The sequence below is a fragment of the Rhipicephalus microplus genome, chromosome 1 (assembly GCF_043290135.1).
Source record: "Rhipicephalus microplus isolate Deutch F79 chromosome 1, USDA_Rmic, whole genome shotgun sequence".
In the NCBI taxonomy this organism is placed as follows: domain Eukaryota; kingdom Metazoa; phylum Arthropoda; class Arachnida; order Ixodida; family Ixodidae; genus Rhipicephalus; species Rhipicephalus microplus.
Window position 1 is genome coordinate 134,851,066 of NC_134700.1, and position 18,996 is coordinate 134,870,061.

The 18,996-nt window shown below is 43.9% G+C and overlaps 1 protein-coding gene across 1 annotated transcript in view; it reads right to left on the reverse strand.

Annotated features, from left to right (window-relative positions):
* The window catches only part of LOC119178369 (arylsulfatase B), a 74,773-nt gene that overhangs the window by 42,018 nt on the left and 13,759 nt on the right, over positions 1 to 18,996 (reverse strand). The window contains exons 2-4 of the mRNA XM_037429573.2: positions 13,701 to 13,965; positions 8,118 to 8,277; positions 1,837 to 1,949 (exon numbers count right to left, since the gene is read on the reverse strand). Coding sequence (XP_037285470.2) covers positions 1,837 to 1,949; positions 8,118 to 8,277; positions 13,701 to 13,965 — 538 coding nt within the window. The remainder of the gene's footprint in view (positions 1 to 1,836; positions 1,950 to 8,117; positions 8,278 to 13,700; positions 13,966 to 18,996) is intronic.

The following is an 18,996-nucleotide window of genomic DNA, read 5'->3' on the forward strand; positions in this document are numbered from 1 at the left end:
GCTACACTTAAATGCTCCTGTATCAAACACCCAGCTCGAAGCGATGCTTCCTACGCGTACAAGCGATCATTGCGTGTAATAATTAGAAAAATGACACTGATCTGTGTCAAATCATGGTTTATAAAAACTGTACTACGTGAATGCTGATGTACCATGAGCCACGAGTGTATCGCCGAGGTGGCCGTTGAACCAATATAGTTATAAATGATTTGAACACCCATAAACATGCCTTAGCAGCGCTCCGCGCGTTCTCATCATGAGTTCCCAAATGTGAATACTTTCATGGCGTGCCTTAGACGACAAATATTTAGTGCTGGTACCACGTGGATCTTTCGCTTCCCGCAGGCACCCGAAGGGCGGATGCTAAGTGCGATGGCTTTGCTAAATAGAATGCAGTGCAACTTCATTCTACATTAAGTAAATACATTAGTGGCGAATGAAGAAATATTGAAAGCGGGTTCCAATCAGTTGGGCCGCTAGCGTGGGACCTTAAGAAAAATTCATCTTCACGGAGCCCCTGTGTTCGGCGGCATGGGCGTGCGCATTAGGTGGAGGGGGGCGGGGGGTGGCCGTTTTCAAAGTCGCCTAAAAGAGAGGGAGCATCAAATTTGCCCCGTACATTGACCTGATAGGGAGGCGGTGCTGCGGTATACCTCCACCGCCCTCCTGAGTCCCAGAAGGTGAACCATGAGCACGCCACCGAAGCCAGTTTGAGAACTCATGCCGAAGAATTAGGTATTTAGTAATCCGAAAAGTTGGAATGGCGTGACAAACACGTTTTTTTTTCATTTCGATAGTCTGCCTTTAGGCAAAATATTTTTGATTCAAAAACACATATACAAGCGTTGCGAGAAGAACAAGTCCGAAATTTCAAATTAAAGTTTCGGCATTTCCAATACATGTGTCTTAAGAAATATCTTGAAAACACAACAAAGTCTTTGAAAACCAATGGTCAAATGTAACGTATTGTGCATTAACCAGTTTGTTTTGCCCCTATGTAATCCGCTAAACATTACGTATTACTTAACAGTCGAATGAAAAAGTGGGACTGACAAACTGAACTTGACCTGTTGATCCCGTGCGCAACAGAGACCGAGCACACGTGCTTTAAATTATCTGGGCAAAGCAACATTACCACATATAAAAAGTCTGTTGCAATGTTCTTCAGCGCAGCTTAGCACAAGTGGTGTAAATGATAGAGCAAACGCTAGTTCACCAAAAAATTCTTAATTCTGAAAATCAGATAAGTCAAACGTGTTATTTAGTTCGCGCTTCGATATGTATTGTGCAGGGACATGAGACGTTCGGCAATGGTAGTATATTTGGCCACACGGTGGTTGATTCCGACAATTGTTAGAGCACATCACGTGTGAAGGGCTACAAGAGTGGGTATCAATGAACAGTAAATGGCGTTCCAAACTAAAGTGGAGAAACAAAATGACGTGGCCAAATCTGCATCGTCATCAGTAGGAACCGTACGATATTGACGTCTTCGTTTAATTTCGGACTGCTGGGTTTGGGGTTATTTAGTACAAGGAAGCCACGGTCACGTTGTCTACAAAGTCTCAACTGACAGAAACTGGCGCTTTTACATTGCTCTTTAAGTAAGCAAAGGGTTTACGTTTTCATCAAGAAATTTGAGGTATATTGACGCTATCAACATTGGTTCGTTGGTTTCTTGATGGTTTCAATAATTCTAGAAAATTTTCGTAGCGTCCTATAATTTCACTGAAAAAGCTTTTGATGCAGTAAATCTTTATAATCAAGCATGGACGCACACCTACTTGTATGTGTAGTCAGCACAACGTGCAGGAAGGCAATCTCAAAACGGCGAACCTTTCCGAGGATGTAAGATGCATATCCCAGATCGTTGAGCCATTCCGGAAGGAGTTTAAGGTTGAGAGGCAATCCTCTGGGTTCGGACATCATGATTACAAAGTGCTGCATTCCTGCAAATATGTTCAAGATTCAAGATGCAAATATGTTCAAGAATTCAATTGCCTACGTGCGGGTTAATTGAGCAGCTTGAGATTGGCTAGCAATCAACACTAGATATTTGAGACTCAACTCAAATTTTCATGAAATAATTGCTGGCAGTGAGATATTTGATTATCGGCCTAACTGCAAATCGTAAGCAAATTGCACTTATCGAGTTTTATGTTTATGAAACAGATGCCGGCACAAATGTCCCAATGCATTATTTGCAATTTTTTGCATGCTCGCGACAAGTGACGCGCGTGTAGCTGGTCACTTAGTTCACAGTGTCATCTAGAAAAGGTTGTTAGACTCACGGCAGTTCTGCAAAATATTTGCATAACAAAATATTTGGCCACCAGTTTCTAGCAATAAACAAATGTTTGCAGAATACCAGTGAGTCGAGTGTGTGAGATATGAAATTTTATACCACAGTTATTGAAGTTTTCCTTCATCAATTTATTTGTTTTCGTTAGCTGGCCTTAGTAATTGATGAATACAAGAAATTAGGAATGGCGTACTAGTGCAAATAAAAAAATAACTGGTATATTCAAAGGATATTGTAACTCTTGATGTTTTAACTCGCTGCATGCTAATCATATTTTATAGGTACACCACCGTCAAAGCGGCACCGAACATAGCTCTCGCAACAGCTTGTAGGCAGATATAAGTGGGGGACTATCTAAGCCTTAAACATATTTATCAGCCAGCAGTATTGTAAGAGCAATTAGGATCGGTGCTCATTACAATTACTACAAATATAGGATTAGCTCAGGACTCTAAACTAAATTTTATCTATTCATTCAAAGCAGTGCGTCATATATTTAAACTTGACCGAGAGCACCTCATCGCCAGGTTTATCTTCTATCACGTGGATAACTGAATCACCCACGTAGATAAAAAGGCTAGAACTTTGTAAGCCCAGTTCAGAACGTTCGATTTACGGTTTCTAAACAGACGCTGTGGACGGACAGCTCAATCCTACAGCTCTAGATAAATCTACCGATAAAGTGTGGGGCAAGTCCCACTGTATTGAAACTTGAGTACCACGAACAAAGGTATTTTGCTCTACAAAGCTAACTCAGCAAAACACTGCACGATTATTGTTGGTGCAAAGAAGCCAATGCCTTTAATTGGTGTCACTTTCTCCAGCAGAAAGATAGGAAGCACAAAAAACACGGAAGGCGTTGTAGTGCAAAACACTACGGGTGAACATTATTAGGAGGCCGGGCGACTGTTACAGAACCACAAAGTCGGCTTTGAACAGGTACACAACTACACAACTGTATTGATAGCTGGTCATACTACAATATGAGGTAAATTATCCTTAGGACAAATAGATTAAAATTATGAGCGGAGGTCAAAAAGTTTAGATTAGGATATACATTTTGAGCACAGCTCTAAGAGCTGTGCTCTAAATGCTTTAGAGCTTGCTCCTCATTTAAGGCACAGCTCTAAGAGACACCCATTCTTGCCTAATGTGTCACCATTTCAGCGTAACCAGTAGAAGAAATAAGAACGAAAAAAATTTGAACAGAAACCTCCAGAGGGCTTTTTATACTATCTTAGCCGGTGAGCCACAGTTTAAGCGTCGTGCCTGCTCGCGTTTAACGTAACAGCGCAACGCAAGTCTTTCTTTCGAAATAGTAAAACGTCTTCAATAGTGCTTGAATGGCGATGAATAGCGTGGGAGGAACCCCTAGTCTGGGGCCCCTGAGATGTCTTCAGCGACGAGTCAGGCCCGGTGTTGTAGGGCCCGCTCATGCTAGCGGCAAGTCTGACATGATGGTGTTGTATAGTAACAAGCAGCCGTAGGCGGCAGGCCTGTTCGAAGTGCACGGCAAGGTTCGCCGACAAGGCACATGAGCCTCCGAAAAACATGGCTCACTTCGGAATGCAGTTGTCGACCCCCTCGAATATGACATGCAGCCTTCGGGCGTACTGTAGCTTTAAAGCTCCGAACTACTGCTTACATTAGCTTTGGAATCATGTTTTTAAGCTTCGACAACACAATGCGCGAATTGATTGGGCCCCATGTTTATTAGCCATACTAAAGTAGTCAATGTTTTAAGTTAAGAGAGTAGCGATGGACTCTTATTGAATCTCAGAGGGCATGCAATACACGTTTGTTAGTTGTTCTTATTTTTGTATAGCTGGTGTTAATTCTCCAGGTACCAGCATTGGGACACCTTATTTGGTTCTACGCTGCGGCTCTTTGTATACCGAATAGGCTGAAACGCCTAAATAACTACTGCCACAAAGCTTCGGAAAAGCACGGATGACATCCGCACTTGGAGCATGAAAACCACGGAGCAAGAAGCAAGCATGTCGAAGCGTCACATGACAGGCGCAGACGGACGTGGCTTACCTATGTAGCTCCTTCATCACTTATTGACTAGGTCAATACCGGGCAAAAATAAAATGACACACAAATGGGTCTAGGACCTATTCTCCGAACGACAAAGAACGCTAGACATGAGCAAAGCAAACAGCCCGCGAAAAGCACCGGCTTGAGAACGTTAAACGCCAAACAGTGAGGCAGACTTGCCGCTAATGTGAGCGGGCCTATGAGTGGGAACAGGGCTTTGAAGCTCTGTTCTCCTCGGTACCGTGTTTATTTGTGCTAAATTATGCAACCGTGAGTCGTTTAGTTCGTCTGGAAACCAATTTTAACAATTGGTAGCCAATTCTGCAATCACACTTGTAAACGCGGGCCAACCTGTGTGTGTGACGCAAGTGCCTACCCTTTTTCAAAACTATGCCTTGCCGAGCAGACGGACGCAGCGCGCGATTTATTCTAGGAGGCTGCAATGACGTGAGCACAGTTCAGTTCTGTAAGTTTCATACAGCCTGTGTGTCGCCGTTAATGTGGGGTATTACACTAAGCATGCACAATATTGAACAGCAGGGAGATGGAATCGGGGCACGTGAGATGTCACAAGCACCGGCGGGTCGAAATCAATAGGTGACTCTTCGGCGCTCAGATAGTGGCTGCAATCATCGCTGAGCTTGTCGCTGGTAAGTTCCGACGAGCTGGCACAGCATGAGCCCACGTCGGATCACATCGCCAACTCGCTTTTCGAGCGTCAGAGGATGCACGAGAGCTGTGTTTACACCAAGGCCAGCTGTGCGGTGTGTAGCGGATTTGGCGACCTCATCGAATATTAATTTAGTGACGTAATAAGATACCCTTCATGGAAGACAGCACAGTTCCCTGTTTCCGTTTCTGTTTTGGCTCAGCGTTCATTATTTAATAAAATTATGAACGAGTTTTTGAGCAAAATGTGTTACCCATCTGTGGAAGAACTGCCTCTTCAACCTGAATTTGACATTATTTTTGTATGACCTACGCACCAGAGATTTCCCTTAAGTGGTAAGGGTGAAATATGAAGGATATTTTGTATCGCAGGAGCTTATGTTGTCGCACGGGCCTGAGGCTAAAGTAGTAGGACGGAATGCCGTGGCCGTGAAAGGAGATGGCGGCCAGTATAGGGATTAGCAGGAGGCGTTTGCACTGACTGAATCAGTCTGCCTCTAGCAGCTCATCGAGGCTGTTGTAATGTCTCAAAATTAAGCTGACGTGTGAGAGTGTAAGTCGTAAGGACATGGGTGAACTTGGTGGTTTTGCGATTAACTCCGTCTATTTGGGAAAGTGATGTTCGAAAGAGAAAGACGTGTGCAGGTACAAAGAACACTTTGTGTAGACATCAATCTAGCAGACTTTTAGGAACCCTTTATTATCAGGCGTAGCAATCGGGACAGTCAGCGGTGGTGACAGTTGACGAACCCACATTCCTCGCATTACATTCATGCGAAAAGGGAGCAGTCCACGCTCCCACTCGCGCCATGGCACGTCACCCTGACGCATGCGCATTTAGTCAAATAATCGCGAATTTCAAACACCTAAACAGCGGTGCTTTGAACGCGCATTAGGTAGTATAATAACCCTTAGAAAAATGTGAAGATCAAGGAAAGCGTGGATGTTTAAGTAAATAAAATGAATTACCGTATCTTCAACTAGACTTTACGCTTGCAAAAATAAATTTAGAGGCTGACATTGGGAAAGTTGTGCCTTAACATTTATTGAATATACCTTAGTAATTGACAAATTCCACGTGTCAGTGACTTGCGGGGCCGCTCGACAGGCTAATTGTGTATATTCAATACTAATTCTTGCCGATAAGGTAAATTGATAGGTCTAAAACTAGCATGCAGAAGACTAAAATAGCGTTCAATTGCTTTGTTGGAGAACAGTGGTTTGCGGTAGCTAGCATGGAATATGTAGGGCAGGTGATGACAGCACACCTGAAACATCAGACTCAAATTTATATACGAATAAGAACAAGGCGAAGCGCAGACAGTCTCATATCATGAATGACCATTTGCCAGTTTCAATACAGGGGAACACTAACAACATCAAGATTTAACCCGTGATTACCTGCTCGCCTGATATATGAACGCTTGCTAGGAGGATTCAGCTGAAACTGAGGATGAGGTAGCAAGCGACGGAAAGAAAAAAAAAGTGTAATGTTTAGGGACAAAAAGAGAGTGAGAGAGGAAGAGAAACAAGAACGTATAAAGGAGGCCTCTTTGAAGAAAGCAGAGTAAATGGCCTCGTAAATGAGACGGACTGGACATTCATTCAGAAGGCAGCATAGTGTATGGTCGTTCAGTGTGACACTGTAGATGATTTAAACATATTATTATTTGTGGTTTATGTCGCGAGATCGCGATGTGTTCATAAGAGACGTTGTAGTGGAGGCCTCCAGAAATTTCGGCCACCTGGTGTTCCTTAGCATGCACCTACATCGCTCAGTACACGAGCTCACAACATTTCGCTTCCGCCGAAACGCCAGCGCCGCAGCCAGTATTGAATCAGTGACTTTCGTGTCAGCAGCTGAGCACCATGGCTGCAGATCTACCTTGGCGGACAAGACTCAAAGAGGAGGCGAGCTTGGAAGAAAGTGACGTATACAAAGACGACTAAAAACTTGTGCACACAATTCGCCCAACAGCTTGCACAAGATTAAGGTAACCAGGGAAATGTGGGAATGAGTGTAGCACGGCGTGATTAAAGTAAGGAAAATGATGTCAATATTGTTCAGCGATAACAGATAGACAATACCTCTCAAAGAGACAAAAATGCAAAAATGGTATTTTTCGGAAGCTGTTCCAGTGACACGTAAAATTTGTTTCATTCTACACTGCGGTGTTCTCTAGAACGTTGTTTTCGGTGTCTTCCATCTTTCTATCAGTAACGTGTTGAAAGGCTCAGACCATTGGCAATAAGTTTTGCCAGAGTACGCACTTTCTCGGTGAGCAAAAATATTTCACGTTCTTTAGAAGGTCTTCAACAAAGCTCTCCTTTCACCACCACGAAAAAAGTCACGCCTATTGCATGCAAAATAAACTTGCTTCACACACACACTTACTCGTCGTATAAAGGTACGGCAGGTACGTTGTAAAAGCTCCAGTCTAAGGCCTCTCCTAAAACAGTCCTCAATGCAAAACTGATACTAGTGGCAAGGCGTACAGTATATCGTCCAAAATGGAGGATTTCGTAAATGAACCTTCCTGATGTTTAACAGAAAGCTTTTTAAGAGCAGGCACAATAGGCAGAGTTGCTCGAGAAATCTTGAAGTGCTCGCTATAATTTCTCAACAAATACAGACTTTCTCTATGACGGTAGCTAAACCACCATACGAAACAAATTTTTTTTTAGGAATTGGAACAGCAATAACCTATCTTACTTCCGGTCTTATCACTGACAAAACTGGCTTCCGGAGCTCACACGAAGTGAGCAGTTCTGCATCATGACATGAAAAACAATTGTTCAATTAAACTGAAGATCAAACAGGCGTCAAAGTTTACCTCGAGAGAAGCCAGATAAAAAAGTTATCAAACGTTTCTGGAATGAACTTTTTTAAGTAGCACCAATGGTAATTATAGCTGTACTTTACAAGTTCTACATGTGTCGTCTTGTTGATCCTAATTGTGTGGAAAGTGATGGCGCAATTCACCAATTTTCACACCTCTACTTAGGAATTGCAGTTAGGTATACTTTGTGAGACCTTTCTTAGAAAATTTTCTTGTAGCGAATCCCTTAACTTCACATTAGGTCACTGGTGCACTGGAGAGTTCACCTGTGTGAATGGGATAGCGCCCAGTCATGATTGCAGACCTTGAAGGTGTGCACAGCGGCTGGTGGTAGAGCCTTGTGAGCCGCACTCCATTCCAAGCCAGCGCGTCAATATTTGGAGTGCGTATCTGCGGGTTGCCGTTGTAGCTTAGGTCTGCCCAGCCCTGTGGACCAAATTGTTCCCGTGTCAGGAATTGAAACAAGAACTACGTGTTGCAAAGAATCACCCTTCTTTATGGTATGGTAATTGTCTGCATGTGTTCCACTGAAATGATTACTTTTGTAATGTTGGTATCCATTAAAATAGCGCCAAAATTCACCTGATTCACTGAAAACACTATGAAAAACCGCAGATGACACGAAGACGCAAGAAGTTGTCTTAAATGACAACAAAGCACCACCTCCCTCAGGAAGACACCCTTTTAAAGACCATTGATGATATCATGGGCGACGAATTGCTGCCTCAGCTAAATGTACGTTAACGACTGCCTAGTTGCTTTCCGGACAAGATACATCGTAGTATTTAAGGTGCAATGCATTTGTTTTTTTCGACGGAGCCGAATTATGTTCGCATCTCCAAGAAATTTCAACATATCGGGCCAAAACCGAGGCCATCTGTTGCCTGCAACGAGGAAGATTGACCCTCTGAAAGCTCATTTCTTGCGAAGTGCTATTAAAGCATGACCACCACAGTTAACGTGGTACAGAGGTCATGCATAGAACTGATAATGAACATCCGATACTACTACATCTAATGTCAAACTTTTTCTTAAATATTTTGTTCAAGTAGTCGCAGTGCTGATAGCCTTGCGGTGACTGTCCTATCCTGCGGCAGGGGCAGCGAGCAACCTCTACATTTTGGTGACGATGACCAAATATAGGCACAATATTTACAAGCGTGGATGTTACCGGGTGACTTCTACGTATATGTGTTTGGTGGCGTTTATTCACATGGCTTTGCTCACGGTTTTTTTATTTAGAGAACGCCACTTAAAAACACAATTATGATTATTAATACTTATTAATAATATTACTATAATTATTATTATTATTATTATTATTATTATTATTATTATTATTATTATTATTATTATTATTATTAGTAGTAGTAGTAGTAGTAGTAGTAGTAGTAGTAGTAGTAGTAGTAGTAGTAGTAACACTTATTGCGCATTGCAGGCAACCAACACGTTCATTTTGATGGGTGCAATGCGAACTTCGTTGATAGGCCACTGTCGCATTATGTATTTAGTACGAAAGATCTTGAAGTCTTTTATGATTGCAAAAAAATTATTTGAGCCAACCATTAGTATATCTCGACCAAATGCATGGTAGTATACTTCAATATAAAAAAATGTCAATGTTGAAGAATTTGAGGGGGCCCTCAAACACTTTTTCAAGCCACTACGGAACAGATTCACTAAAACAGCCTATTGCCTCACAAACTCAACGCCGCAAAAATTTGAGAAATTTGTTGAACACGAGTGGAGTTGCAAAGATTTGTAACACACTGCCAACTCGTTCTTTCAGCTTTCGTCCTGACGAAAGTGCTGGTGGCTGAGCAGGAATGAATGGAAAGGACAAATAAAATACGTCACGCACGCTTAGAAACCTTGAGCACTTTTTCTTCTTTTTTTTTTCTTCGAAGATGCTGCTTTTTCGTGTGATCGCGTGCGCAGGTGTGGACAAGTCACGACCTCCTGCGGCGATCCCTGTAACGACCGAGCGCGTTATGTTAAGATCAGCCAATGGCTGATAAGTGGCCTTCTACGCGTGTTTTTTTTTTTTTTTTAGCGTCTTCCGTCAATTCTCGAGAGAAAAAAGAGCAATGTTTGCAGATTTTGATAATTCATTGCGAATTCCAGGCCACGTGCTGCGCTATAATATTTAGCTCGCGTCTTTTCGATAGCGTCTACTACCAATCGACGCTGTATTGTAACCATGCTCAAAAAGTGTTGCCGGGTACCTTTAAGGTATGTGGCTATTTATAGCGACAATATCCTCAGAGTGAAAACCTCTATGTCAAAAGTGCTTACTAAACTGGCTCTGTGGCTTATTGCGGATGCACACCTTTTTCTTTCTCAAAGATATTCTGCAATAAACGTTAAACCTAGACACACAGATAGATACGACAGAAGAGGAGGCATAGTGTGATAAAACTCTTTGAAAAAAAAAGATATACACAGTCTACGAGTCCAGTGATCATGGTAGCATGTCCATTTAATGCAGGCGATAAAAAAGAAGAATAAAGAAAGCACAAACACTGGCAGTCTTTGTCTTTTGCTTCATTTTGAAGGAATTCATTTAAAGTAATGCACCCGTACCCTCATATCTGTCTGTGTGCTTGAGTTTATAGTTTATGGCTTAGCATCTTTCTAAAAGAAGGAAATAAAAAGGTCAAGACAGCTTATGTGCCCAATAGGGAAGACAGGCTCAAGTTCGCACAGTGCCACTTACTGCCCTAGCGGAAAGAGGGCAAAGCTCGAGTCGCTCGGACGGGCTACGCTTGCCGGGTTTTCCCATTGCGCGCACGGAAACCTTGGAGCGCTTATCTCGCATTTGCACGCTATGGGCAGCGCTCCTTCGTCATTCTGGAAAGCAGGCTAGCACTACTGCTGCATTGTGAGCTTCTACAAAAGTTTAAACATGACGAATACCTGAAAACTGCTCAAGTTCCACCGTGTTTAATGCAAGCAGTGCGAGAAGCAAAGGCGTAAAGAGTGGATTATGGCAGTTCGCCGATATTCCGCGGTCTCGTTACTTTGAAAAATTTTTGTCTTGCACAGTATTACAAGCTTTAATTTAACTGAAAGAAACGCGATGGCTGGAATCATAACAAAAGGAAGCATAATTGTAAGCTGAAAAAACAACAAATAGACAACCGCTGCACATACATTCCGCGAATAAGGTCTGGCTTTTATAGACAACCATTGGTAGCTTGAAAGCGGAGGAGCTTGCTAGCTTCATACGCTCAAAATAAGGTATGGTGAGTGCTGCAAGTGTTTTATTCAGCTGATGGCTTTAGACTTCTCGTCGCCGCTCAGTGTAAAACACATTTGTACTGTTGGTTCGCGCTGAGCGTTTATACGTACAAGTCTTGCAAGCAACACCGATAAGTTATCTTGATGAGGTGTTGTGATGCTAGGATCGAAGTCATGAGTTTGATTCTCGCATACGCCAGCTGTAGTTCCACGGAAGGGAAACGGAATAACGGTGCGCTCACATTTTGGTGCAAGATTGATAGACAGGGCGTGTTGGTGTTGCATATTTTAAGCGTACAGTGGTATGACGCTCAATGTAAAAAAAAAGTGCTCAGTGTAAACAGACCTGCTCGGTGTGTGTGCACCCTCTGTCTGTTGTCGTCGCGCCATATACACTTCAAATTAATTTAGGCGTATGTTAACAAAAAAGAAAACATAAGGCGACCGGAATCAATCTGGAGTCTCAAACCACGGTGTGCCTCCTAATAATATGATGGTTTGGGCACGTAAAATATTACGTTCATGCATGCGCCCGAGCCACGGGCAATGTACAGCTGTCACCATGAAAACGAGTTGAAAAAAGAACCAAGGCAGATATAAACTTTTTGATGATTTCACGAAATTTGACGTGGTAAGGGGTAAATCTCGGCGTATTTAAAAAGATGCTTGATCTTAGGGGCTATTGTGTGATATCACGACGACCAAGTGAGCAGTGAAAACAACCTAATTGATGTTCAATTTAGTGAGCACGCTGCGTGATCAGACATGGATATTATCCGAAATGAAACATGCGCTGCAAGAAACTTGCATGATCGAAGTGGACATAGAATACTTTTTTTCTGCGCATCATTATATTTTCAAAGCAGCTGCAAAAAATATAAGGTCTAATTGAACTTACGATACGACCTTGTTAACATCCGATGAAAACCTGGGCAAATGTGAAATTATTATGAAACTGAAAACACCGTTTTGAAATGGTGCCAGGGACTGAACAGCGAAGACGTAAGTTCAGTCTCTTCACACGGCCCTCCTAATAATAAAAAGCCACGGGATGAACTTGGCTTTCAAGCAATAACAATTCGAAAGCTATACACAAATGCACGCCATAGCGTGGAGGTAGTTTGCCGACAGCTCCGTAAAGACACGATTGCCGCATCAAATGCGCGTTTTACCGGTAACGCACATATCAATTCGCGCCATCACCTAACTAACAATGTCATAGAAAGGCAGCTGTTCACCATCAACATTCTCAAAGCACTCGCTCAAAGACATCGGGTTTGACTTGCTTGGTTCCGCAATGGCTGTCAATGAATCACTCTCCGTTCAGATAAGATTCACACAATGCAAACGCTTTTATAATCTTTTTTAAACCTTCAGAGCAGGCCACGGGTAACGCTGTACGCGGTGGGCGACCAGATAACACCGAGTGCAAAGCGCGTACACGTGCTGAGATAGCACAGGCCGAAGGCGAGAGCGGGGTACCGAGCAACCGGCTTTTGATAGAAAAGCGGCAAAACGCATGCGGCGCAGCGCCCCCTGGCCGAGGTTGGGAGGCCCATTTGTCACGATTCTTTGCTTTGCGAATCAGCGAAAATTCCACTACTCGTCTGTAAGACGCCACGCGAACCTACGCCACTCCTCACTTTGTTGGCTCTTTTGTACCTGATGGTGATTGATTATGTCTGCAAGCTTTGTAATGGTCGGGCCTTTAAAACATACACTCGTTGCTCAACTTACATCATTAGATGCCTGGCGCGATTCTACGGATCTGCGACGCAGTATTACATGCGTTAACAAGACCCTTTCCACTAAGTATTATGCATGTAGGTTTTTTTTTTTTTTTTAGAAGCAGCTTGAAGCTATAGCGTGTCTGTTTGATAGAAAACCTGCTTACAACGCAGATGGCATGAGTTTGGTTCCAACTATAGGCGAACTATTTATTACTTACTTTATTTATGCCTTAGATCATTTCTCGGCCACGGACAGGGAGATTGTTGTTCGCCCACAACCAACGACGCCAACGCTGGCATTTCAGCGAAACAAGCTCTTTAACGAGGCTCTAACAACTCAGCTACAACTATACTGACCTAATGAAGAGTGTTTTTTTATAGCAACACACTGAAATACTGCACGAAGAATGCTTTTTTAGTTTAGGTGAGCAACGCAAGACAAAGCAATGAAAGAGACATCCAGAAACACTTCTCAATGATTCTTTACAAAACAAAAGGAGCCTGAATACTTTTGCACACACGCACATCAGATCACGCTTTCAGAAAACCAATTACAGCCTAACCAAAAGTTAGACGCTATAAACCACTATCACCTCGACGGAAAGAGCATATAAATATCTAGCAAATTTTCAGCCTGCACAACAAAAACGACGTCAGCAGACACGCTAACTTATTGTTATGTGGGTAATGCATGACTGGCTCACTCACTTCACACACTCTATCTATCTATCTATCTATCTATCTATCTATCTATCTATCTATCTATCTATCTATCTATTTTTTCTCATATGCAATGCTCAGAAAATCAAACACATTAATGTTTTATTTACTGTATGTTGGCTATAAACAGAGTTTAGAGGCAGCTAGATAAGTGCTTACCAAATCGTCAGCTAGTATAAATACTATATGAGGTGGCCGCGTAGGTGGCGACGCTTGCACCTGTCCATCGTGCGTCTTTATCCAGAAGACCAATACGGTCAGCATCGCTGCCGCCAACAACACTGCGACGATTAAGAGACATTTCACTGGTCTTTTCCTCTGCTGTGTGGCAGGCACTGTCACTCCCCTCGTAGGCAAAGTTGAGGCGCCGGCGGTAGTAACGCATGGTTCTCCATTGACATTGTGTCCTGCTCCTGCAGAAACCCTGCGAGAAAGCAGGGACACCAGAAGGTGGTTGCTGTCTTCGACGCGATTCATCATACTTCTAGTGGTGTGGCTATCAATACTGCAACACAATCACAGCACAAATGGTGCACAAAAAACAGCGAAAAAAGGAAGAAGCCTTCGTGAACACTTATCAAGCATACGCCAGCTCTAGCTGATAGCGAACCACTTCTTGGAGAAGTAGCCTTTCTTATCAAAGCCGGCGGGGTAAAAAGATATTCGCTGTCAGAGCTTCCCTTGCAATGCAATTGTCGTGGGTGCTGGTATGGGAACACTTCGCATCTATATAAAATGAAGCATATGAGGAATGCAAGCGTGCTGGTTTTTTACTTGCAGTATGAAATTGCTAAGACGACGAAGAACGTGACAAAAAATGCGGATGATCTTTATTATTTTGCAAAGGGTTCCTGCGTGTAGCCCTTGCACGTGTAATTTCGAGAGACAGCGGGGAGCTGAACGCCCTAGTTTTGAACAGTGCTGCAGTCCATGAAAACCTATATTTTAAATGGCGGGATGTGATTCGTAATTATTTATATAGTAACCCATGCAGAATCTCTTTTTTAGCAATATATGTTGGTACCGTGCGTTATCTTAACACGGATACTGCGTCAAAGCACTGCGTTTACCTTGGCTAAATAGGTTATCCAATTTTTATGGAGGCGCTGTCGTCATTACGAGTGACGCATATTTATAAAAGCGCACGTCACAGCAAAATTTGTACTTTAATAACCGTGAAATTTCCGTAGAACTCAATGCGAAACGTTTGCGACAGTTCTCGTCGTCATCCTGCATGCAACTATTCACGAAAGTGTTATGTTGCACACAGAACGTACATTCAAACAAATTTTGACACCCTTTTATAACAGATAAAACAACATACCGATTAGTCGATGCTGTACTCAAGCTGTAAAATAATGACTACGCCAGTTTACCTGCCATAGTTGTGCAATAAATGTGCTATACGATATGAAGCTAACTACTTAATGCCTTTTGAGCGTACGAAATTATGTTTAAAGTTGGAGTTTATCGCATAAGAATGAATTCTCAAGTTTCACCAGTGAGTACTTATCGGTTAGCCCTGCTTTTTCTGAAAATACGGTTCTCTGCTTACACTAAACATCACGGCAACGCCGACGTTGATGGGAAAAGAGCGCCTGCATTATCAAACACAGACTACAAAAATGAAAAAAAAATGCTGCTTGAGAATAATTACGCAAATTTATTGAACAGTAAGAATCATAGTAGCTTAACATTGTTGTTACCTGACAGCACAGGCGAAGCACTAAAAGCTCGCACCAGTGGAGAAAAATAGCTACAGATGAGGATTTGTCATGCTCGTGCTCTTTCTTGGCGTCTGTTGCGCTTTAGTAGCCCTACATTCAATAATAGTGGCATTATTAAATGGCGTAGAGCAGCCACCCAAGTAATTATATGGGTTATAAGGCAAGATTGTTTGGGAAGGTGCAAGATTCAGTTGTTAAAGTTTGTGTAACTGCCAGGTGAAGTGCTCATTGACGAGCGCTCCTACCAGTCATATTCGCTAAAACGAGTAGAAGGTATGTCACTATCTGTAATTTATTGTAGGCATATTCAAGGAAATAAACGCATATAAAGCATATCTGGTAAGTAAATAGCATGTTTGTGCACCACTTTATAACACTATTGAATGGTGTCTGGTGGAGAATGCATGGTCATAGGAACAACAGCACTGCAGTCTGCAGTGTGCCACTTATATTTAAAAACAAAAAAAACCCTTACTTGTTGCTATCCATGTTTCCTAACGGAAACTGTGATTGCAGTGAGACCACAGTTAGCACGCTATATCGAAGGATATGTTGTAAGGTACGAGAAAATGCATGCCGAGGCGTTTTTTTTTTGTATATGTGCAGGTTATCAAATGGTTGACAGGGATACCAGTTCATTGATCTCCACGATGTGCGGAGAATTAACTGAAACGCTGTGCAAAAGTACAGCAGGGTGCCAATGACACAAACTGAACACAGCAAGTTTTTACAGCAGGTAAATCACCTGTAGCTTTAGAACTGAAAATATGGGTGGATGCAGCTTAAAACAAAATTACGCGAGTTATGCTTTTAAACGGGCAGCTAGAAAGTATCAAGAGACCAGCATGTGTGCATCGGAGCTGAGAGTAAAAAAAAATTGCAGCATATCCACGGCGTGAATGATGGAGAGTGGGGCGAAGCATTCGTCCGTCCATTCGTTCTTGCTTCCGTCCGTCCATGCGTCCGTCTGTGTGACCGTCCATGCGTCCATCCACCTGTCCGTGCATGCGTCTGTTCGTGCGTCCAAACTTCCATCCATGCGTCCGTACCTGCTTTCGTCCATGCATACACCCCTGCGTCCGTCCATGCGTCCATCTATCCGTGCAGCCATCCATGCGTCCGTCGATGCATCTGTCTGTCTGTCCGATCGTCACCCTAGTCACACCTCCAAGTACCACCATCTCGCATCTTTTCATCATACATGTGTCTGTCTGTGTGAGCGTCCACGCGTCCATCCGCCCATCCGTACGTGAGTCTGTTCGTGCGTCCGCACGTTCATCCGTGCATCCGACCCTGCGTTCGTCCATGCTTCCGCCACTGCAACCGTCCATGCGTCCATCCGTCCGTCCGTGCGTGCGTCTGTGCACGCGTCCGTCCCTGCTTTCGTCCCTGCATCCACCCCTGCGTCCGTTCATGCGTCATTGATGCATCTGTCTCTGTGTCTGTTCATCCATCTGGCCACAACTCCAAATACCACCATCTCGCATTTTTTCATCAAATTTTCGTATATAGAAGCACCGCCATCCGGCGGACATTACAAGAAGTAAACGAGAGGTAGCGCACGCACAATTTCTTACGGCTTGCGCTTCTTGTCTACTTTCCACCTTTATCCACCTCGAGTTCATGGGGTAATAGTTCATTGTATTCATGGCACTGCGGCCCAACACTCGCTAAACCTTTCTAAAACCAAGGAGGTTACGCCCAGCGAGTATAACCTACCAACCCTTTCTTGTCAGATAGTGCTCAATGTACATGCCAATGGCTCCTAATTAGGAATGAGAGACAGGAGAATTTGAATTTTAGTTAACGCGCATTCTGCGAATTTTTATTGTTCAACAACGCACAGGAGAAACCTCTCACCGGCACCACCTAGCAGGTCAAAGCGTAAGACTGGTTACGCACTACAACTACGACGAGAGACGAACGGGGGCCGCTTTAAGGAGCTTCGCCCCTAAACAATCGAGCAAAATACTGAATGCACTTTTCTAGGGACGCGAGCGACCACCTCCGGCAGCCGGAAAAGAACAGGAATTTCAGATGCCCTTTGATAAGCGCACAATAGCACGAAATATGCACTACATGCACAGAACACAGCTGCGGTAGCGGGGCGGTTGCTTGTTTTGAGGCGGTTTATCGCCACGACTTGAGTGAAACAACTTTATTCGGTCCACAATAGACGCGAGTAAACTCAGCGTCACCTGGCTAGGCCCACTCGGGGACCATCAGGTTAAACCTGACGGCCCTCGCGCGGGCCCTCTGGATGGCCAGGATTTGAGAGGTCTGGTCCTGGGCCTTAATGAGTCGCTTCATTTCCTCTTGGGTGAAAGGGGGACCGGCAGAGGCGCAGCCCCACAGTACATGCTCGAAGTCCGCATAACCACCACACAGGGGGCAGTCCGGGCTTGGAAACCGTTCAGGGTACATTGTGTGCAGTGCCGCAGGGCTCGGGTAAGTGTTTGTTTGTAGCAGTCGGAGAGTAACAGCTTGGGCCCTGCATAGCGAGGAGTGTGGTAGAGGCAGCAATCTTCTTGACAGATAGTGGTGCTTGCATATCTCGTTGTACGAGCAGAGAGGCTCAGGTCGCCCAGGAGATGACGCGTTACCCGGAACACGGTCAGTCAAACCTCGTGCAGCTGAGTGCGCCTCCTCGTTGGGATTGAGCGAGGCACCCTCAATGGTTCCAAGGTGCGCAGGAAACCAGACCAATGAGTGATTTTTGACTTGAAAAAAAAAATCACAGCATATCCATAGAGTGAATTGTGATGAGTGGGGCGAAGCGTCCGTCCGTTCATCCGGCCGTGTGTCCATCCGTCTGAGGATGCGTCCATGCGTCCGATCGCGTTCGAGAATGCAGACGGTGCGCGGGTACCACAGACGAGACGCGAGCCAATGAAGCCGTGTGCAAGCGCCCTGAACATGCCCGCTGTTCTGCTCCACCCATGCTCCACCAACGATCCGCCACGTACGGTGACTATCCAGAAAACAGAGAGGCCCTCGTTGACAAAGCGCGCGCAGCAATCAATCGGAGATTAGCGGCACTTCAAAGAGCAGGGGCAGAGTAACGCCATCTAGAAACTGAGACGAGAATGCGTCATTCATTTCGTTTGCCTTCCTAGTTTCTCGTCTGTTTTTATTAAGGTTACGCGTGACTAGTCCCAATGTTAGACTATAAAGAACTTCGCGCCTAAAAAAAAGAGTGAAAAAGAACCCAGCAACCCCACTTGTTGCGGATCTTCAAGGTTGAGCCTTCGATGTGGTGTTTTTGTTGGCACATCAAGCCCGACGCTCGCGCTGAATTTGTCTAATACAAAAGCCCAGCTCGTAATACAGAGAGATGCGTCCGTATTTGTACACAGTAAGCAGCAAAGAATCGAAGTGCGGAAAAGTGCTGCATTTCGTCCCCGCAACCAACAGTTAGTCTGCGGAGATATCAACTGGAAAATAAGGGCGCCGTGTGGAGCAACGTTTATTCGCACGAAACTTTTTTGGTGCAGTGGGGGCCTCGAAGAATGAGTCAGCATGTGCGCAAACAGATAGTTCCTGAAATAAATCAGCTGTTAACAGTTTATTTAGCCTAAATGGTCGTGGCAACTACGGAAACTACGTCAGTATAGCAAAGTAACATTCTTTATATAGCATAAAAATAAGCAAATTCGTAAGCCCATTTCCTTGGAAAAAAAGTGTTCGAGCTCAATCTGTATCAATGTGTGGCATGGTGTTTTTGCCAA